The sequence below is a fragment of the Mesocricetus auratus genome, unplaced genomic scaffold (assembly GCF_017639785.1).
Source record: "Mesocricetus auratus isolate SY011 unplaced genomic scaffold, BCM_Maur_2.0 contig_2178_pilon_obj, whole genome shotgun sequence".
In the NCBI taxonomy this organism is placed as follows: domain Eukaryota; kingdom Metazoa; phylum Chordata; class Mammalia; order Rodentia; family Cricetidae; genus Mesocricetus; species Mesocricetus auratus.
In genome coordinates, this window is record NW_024435045.1 from 1,807 (window position 1) to 7,401 (window position 5,595).

The 5,595-nt window shown below is 51.8% G+C and overlaps 1 protein-coding gene across 1 annotated transcript; it reads right to left on the bottom strand.

The window, feature by feature from the left end:
* Positions 1–399: 399 nt before the first annotated feature.
* Positions 400–4,749, bottom strand: LOC121138685 (the record flags this gene model as incomplete). The annotated part of the gene is given in 5 exon segments (XM_040741330.1): positions 400–562; positions 966–1,550; positions 1,552–2,381; positions 2,384–3,931; positions 3,934–4,749. Coding segments are annotated over 5 exon segments (3,942 nt in total), but the record flags the coding sequence as incomplete, so codon positions are not given.
* Between the last annotated feature and the right edge of the window lie 846 nt (positions 4,750–5,595).

The following is a 5,595-nucleotide window of genomic DNA, read 5'->3' on the forward strand; positions in this document are numbered from 1 at the left end:
TGCCAGAAGACACCTGGCTCTAGGGTTGCAACCGCCTTGTGGCCAGGTCTTTCCTATGGGCTCCAGGCGGTGTTTATTTCCCGTTTAATCTCATGGGCCCCGACTGTGGGGATGTCCCAGGTCTCTAACCCTGAGGCCAGATGGCAGAAGTCGGGAGTGAGAGTGGGCCACCAGGTACCAGGCGTGTGGTAACCTGAGAGGGACCAGACAACCTCTCCTGTTTGGGAGATCACCTGCCAGATCAGCTGCTGGGGAGCATGTGGGGTTCCCTCAGATCTGGCAGGGGAAAGGAAAAGCATTAAGCATAACAAGACAATCAAACAGTTCGTGAGAGTCTTAGCTTGAGTGGGTTTTGAGTGCGCTGTAACCTCCATCTCGTCGTCCCGTCCTCTGCTGAACCTCCGCTGGCGATGGCCTTCTTGGCGTGAGAAGCGTGGATCCATGCTGCAATCCCATCTACTTTTAGAGCTGTGGGGGTTATCAGGATCACGGTGTAAGGGCCTTTCCAGCGGGGTTCAAGAGTTTTAGCTTGGTGGCGTCGGCCATACACGGAGTCCCCGATCTGGAACGGGTGAGGCACCGTAGAATTTCCAGCCTGGTATACTGCAGCCAGTGGTTTCCAGATCTGATTCTGAACGAGTTGGAGGGCATGTAACCAGGCCTGGAGGGATGGGGGGGTCAATGGAATGATTAAGGTCTATGGCAAGTGTACTCAGGATAGGCAGGGGTCCCCCAAATAGGATCTCAAATGGAGTTAACCCATGCACTGAAGGGGTGTCCCGAACTCGAAACAGTGCCATGGGTAGGAGCTGTACCCAGTCTCTAGTGCCAGTCTCTAAGGTCAATTTGGTTAAAATTTCTTTAATTGTTCTATTCATTCTCTCTACCTGTCCTGAACTTTGGGGTCTGTATGCACAATGTAGTTTCCAATCAATTCCTAACGTTTTAGCCACAAGCCGACTCACCTGAGAGACAAAGGCAGGTCCGTTATCTGAACCTATTACCTTGGGTAGCCCGAACCGTGGGAAGATCTCTTCAAGGATTTTCTTGACTACCACCTGTGCAGTCTCACGCTTGGTGGGAAATGCCTCAGTCCATCCTGAAAAAGTGTCTATGAAAACCAGAAGGTACCTGTTTCCAAGGCTTCCAGGTTTGATTTCAGTGAAATCGACTTCCCAGTTGGTTCCTGGCTGCTCCCCCCTGACTCTAATCCCCTCAGGCATCTTAATCCATCCCGTGTTTACTTTGGCGAAGGGAGCACAGGAACTGGTGATTTGTTGAAGGAGTCTGTTGAGGTTGTGAATGTAATAGAATTGCTCTTCTCTCTGCAGGATGTTTTTGAGTTTCTTATGTCCAAGGTGGGTCCATCGATGTAACTGGAGTAGGAGTTCTTTGGCCGCTTTCTGGGGTAGCAGGATTTTGTCTTGGTAACGCCATACTCTTGTCTCCTGGTCGTATTCTGCCCCCAACCCTTGGACTGTTTCCAAGTCTTGGTCCGTATAGTCAAATCCTTGTGGAGGACGGGGGGGCGGGGGCGGGGGTTGGGCAAGTAGCCTTTACGGGGAGAATTTGTGGGCCCAACGCTGCTTTCTTGGCTTCCTCATCCGCCATTCGATTCCCTCTCGCCACGGGGTCATTTCCTTTCTGATGTCCGGGGCAGTGTATGATGCTCAGTCTTAGTGGCAAGAAGAGAGCCTGTAGGAGGTCCACGATCTCAGTTCTGTTTTTAATGTCTCTTCCTCCTGAAGTCAAAAGGCCCCCCCTTCGGTAAATTTCACCATGCACATGAGCCGTGGCAAAGGCGTAGCGGCTGTCAGTGTAAATGTTAATTTTTCGGCCCTTGGCTATTCTAAGCGCCTGAGTTAGGGCAATGAGTTCTGCCTTCTGTGCTGAGGTCCCGGTTGGTAGAGCACTGGCCCAGATTACATCCCGACCATCCACCACTGCTGCCCCTGCTTTTCGTATACCATCTTGTAGGAAGCTGCTCCCATCCGTGAACCAGGTGTATTCAGCCTCCGGTAGTGGGCGGTCCATTAAATCTTCTCTGGTACCTTGGGTCTCAGCTAGGATCTGGTGACAGTCATGGAGCACATTGGCCTCTGTATCCGAGTCCGGGAGGAGGGTGGCTGGATTTAGGGATGTGGCTGCCCCGAACCACAACTTGTTGGGGTTGAGGAGCAGCATCTGGTAATGGTTCATTCGTGCATTTGAAAGCCACCTATCAGGTGGCTGTCGGACCATAGCTTCTATTGCAAGAGGGGCCACCACTGTGAGTGGCTGACCCAAAGTCAATTTGTTTGCATCTTTGGCGAGGACAGCCACAGCAGCCACTATTCGGAGGCATGGGGGCCAACCTGATGCTACATTGTCCAGTTTTTTGAGAAGTATGCTACTGGTCTCTTCCATGTCCCAAGCTGCTGGGTTAGGACTCCTTTTGCCAGTCCTGCCCTTTCATCCACGTAGAGGGTGAAAGGCTTGTTTATATCGGGGAGACTCAGGGCAGGTGCTGACAGAAAGGGCCATTTGATATTGTCAAAGGCCTCCTGGTGCTCCTTTTTCCACACAAAAGGGGCCGTAACTTTAGTCAAAGGGTAGAGTGGGGCTGCTAATTCTGCAAAGCCAGGAATCCAGAGGCGGCAGAACCCTGTGCTACCCAGAAACTCATGCACCTCCTTGGAATTTTTGGGTGGGGAAATCAGGGCTACAGCCTGTGTTCGTCCCTCTGTCAGCCAGTTCTGACCGTCCTGAAGCTGATACCCTAGGTAGGTGACTTGCTTCTTACAGAGCTGAGCCTTTTTTGCTGATGCTCGATATCCCAATTCCCCCAACCTTTGTAATAACGCCCCGGTACCTTGGAAGCAGTCATGTTCTGATTCTGCGGCCAGAAGGAGATCATCTACATATTGGAGTAAAATTATATTGGGGTTATGGACTCGGAAGTCTGCCAAATCTTGGTGAAGGGCTTCATCGAAGAAGGTTGGTGAGTTCTTGAATCCTTGAGGGAGTTGCATCCATGTGAGCTGGCCAGAGAACCCGGTCCCAAGATCTTTCCTTTCAAAGGCAAATAGGGGCTGACTCTGAGGGCTCAGTCTGAGGCAAAAGAATGCATCTTTAAGGCCAAGCACCGTATACCAGACATGGCTTGGAGGCAACGTGCTCAGTAAATTATAAGGGTTAGGTACTGTTGGATGAATGTCCTCTGTCCTCCGATTTACTTCCCGGAGGTCCTGAACTGGCCTATAATCCCCCGTGCCTGGCTTCTTCACAGGGAGGAGGGGAGTGTTCCATGGACTATGACAGGGTTTACGGATACCCAACTGCATTAACCTGTTGATATGTGGTCTGATCCCTTCCCTGGCTTCATGGCTCATGGGGTGTTGTTTAATGGCAACCGTGGTGGCTGCGGGTTTGAGGTTGATGATCAGGGGGGGTTGTTTTTCAGCCAATCCCATACCCGCCATCTCTGCCCAAGCGTCTGGGTATCTTTGTAGCCAGTCGGAACCTGTTGTTGGCAGAGAGAGTGGCGGCCCTTCCAGGAACCTATGCTCATCCTCCAGGTGCAGAGTCAAAACCTGGAGGGGCTGCCCCCCTTTGTCTGTCACCCTGGCCCCCTCTTGATGGAAGTGGATGTGGGCCCCTACCTTTGAGAGCAGGTCTCTTCCCAATAGAGGGTAGGGGCATTCTGGCATAAGCAAGAAAGAATGAGTCACTTGCCCTGTGCTCAGTTGGACCTTGCGTTCAGTTATCCATCGGTGTAGTTTTCCTCCAGTGGCGCCTTGGACCCAGGTTGTCCGGGTACTCAAAGGTCCTCAGGTTTGGGTCAGGACTGAATGTTGAGCTCCTGTGTCGACTAAGAATGTCACAGGTTGCCCCCCTACGTTTAAGGTTACCCTGGGCTCGGGAGGGGGGGCTCCTAGCCCTGACTGGCCTAATCTTCTTCTTCCAGGGAGAGGACAGGAATGGGTGGTCGCTTTGTCCTCTCGGGGCAATTCCTCGCCCAATGCCCCTTCTTCTTGCAGTAGGCGCATTGATCTCTTTCCAGTCTTGGTCTTGCTTTGTCTCCCAGGTACCTCACCAGTCTAGGCCTATTTTTAGACTCCTGCACTACGGTGGCCAAAATTTTTGTTAATTCCTGATTGCGCTTCTTATCTCTCTCGTCCTCTCTCTCTTCCTGCAACTTACGTAGCCTCTCCTCCTTCTCTTCCTGTGTCTCTCTTTTATTAAAAATCTTTTCAGCCTCCTTTACTAAGTCCTGCAGGGTATATTCCTGCAGCCCCTCAAGGCGTTGCAACTTAGTGCGTATATCGGGTGCTGACTGTCCGATGAATGACATGATTATGCCAGCTTCCCTCTCCTGGGCCTGGGGGTCAAAAGGAGTATACATTCTTTAAGCCTCCATGAGGTGCTCTAGAAACCCGGCAGGGGTTTCTTCCTTACCTTGAGTTACTGCATGTACCTTGCCCAAATTTGTGGGGCATCTCCCTTCCCCTTTGAGACCCGCCAACAGAGTCTGGCAATAGAGACGGTGATGCTCCCTACCGTGTGGTGTGTTGAAGTCCCATTCCGGGCGGGTTAAGGGAAAGTGAGCCTCTATCTCATCGGGAAGCTGGGTAGGTCTCCTGTCCGGCCCCAGAACATTCTTTCTAGCTTCCAAGAGGTCTCTCTGCCTCTCCTCTGTTGTAAGGAGAGTTTGTAGGTAGTAGCTGCCCATGAGGATGGACTTGATGAGACCTGTTAGGGCCTGGGGGTCTAGTGAGAAAGAAGGATTATGAGTTTTTCAGTTGTAGAAATCAGCAGAGGAGAAGCGCCAGTATTGGTAGTTCCTTCCCCCCATCAAGCAGAGTGGGAAAGCCTGGGAGGTCCCAGGCTTATTGGCTCCCTCCTGCTGTTCGATCTTTCCTTGGCTGCAGCCTGGTAGAGGGGGGTGGGTTGCAGCTCAGACTTTCCCAGGTGACGATGTAAGGGACCTGGTCAGGACGGCCTTGAGGTTTGGGTTGAACAATCCGAGCTTTAACCTGCAAAATAATGGTGATATTAAAGGTACCATCCCTAGGCCAGCCCACATTAAAGGTGGGCCATTCTGAAGAACAGAAAGTTCGCTGTCTCTTCTTTCAAACCTCCATCGCTTCATCGTGGGCCTGGTCCAGGACGTCTGGCCAATGATCTAAAGTCAAATTTAAGGGCATTGTTAGACATTGTCCCATGGGTACAGATAAAGACAAACAATACGAAAGACGACAGACAGGCCGCGGCTATAAAGGAGATTCCAGTGCGGGCACGAAATACAGGTCCTGCAGGCATTTCAGGTCTCCAGCACCTCTGTCTGGGGCACAATACAGGTCCCCGGCACCTCTGTCCGGGGCACAATACAGGTCCCTGGAACTTTCGTCCCATGGCACAATACAGGTCTCTGGGGCGCAAAAACGAAACCCGGGTAATACAGGCCCCCCAGAGCACAATACAGGTCCCGCACCAGAATAGACTCAGACAGGAGAGAACACACAGAACATAAATTTTGAGCTCAGTCTTACCTCCAATTGGCAGTGGAGTTGAGTCTGGGGGACACAATCTTGGTGCGACCTCCAATGTTGGGGT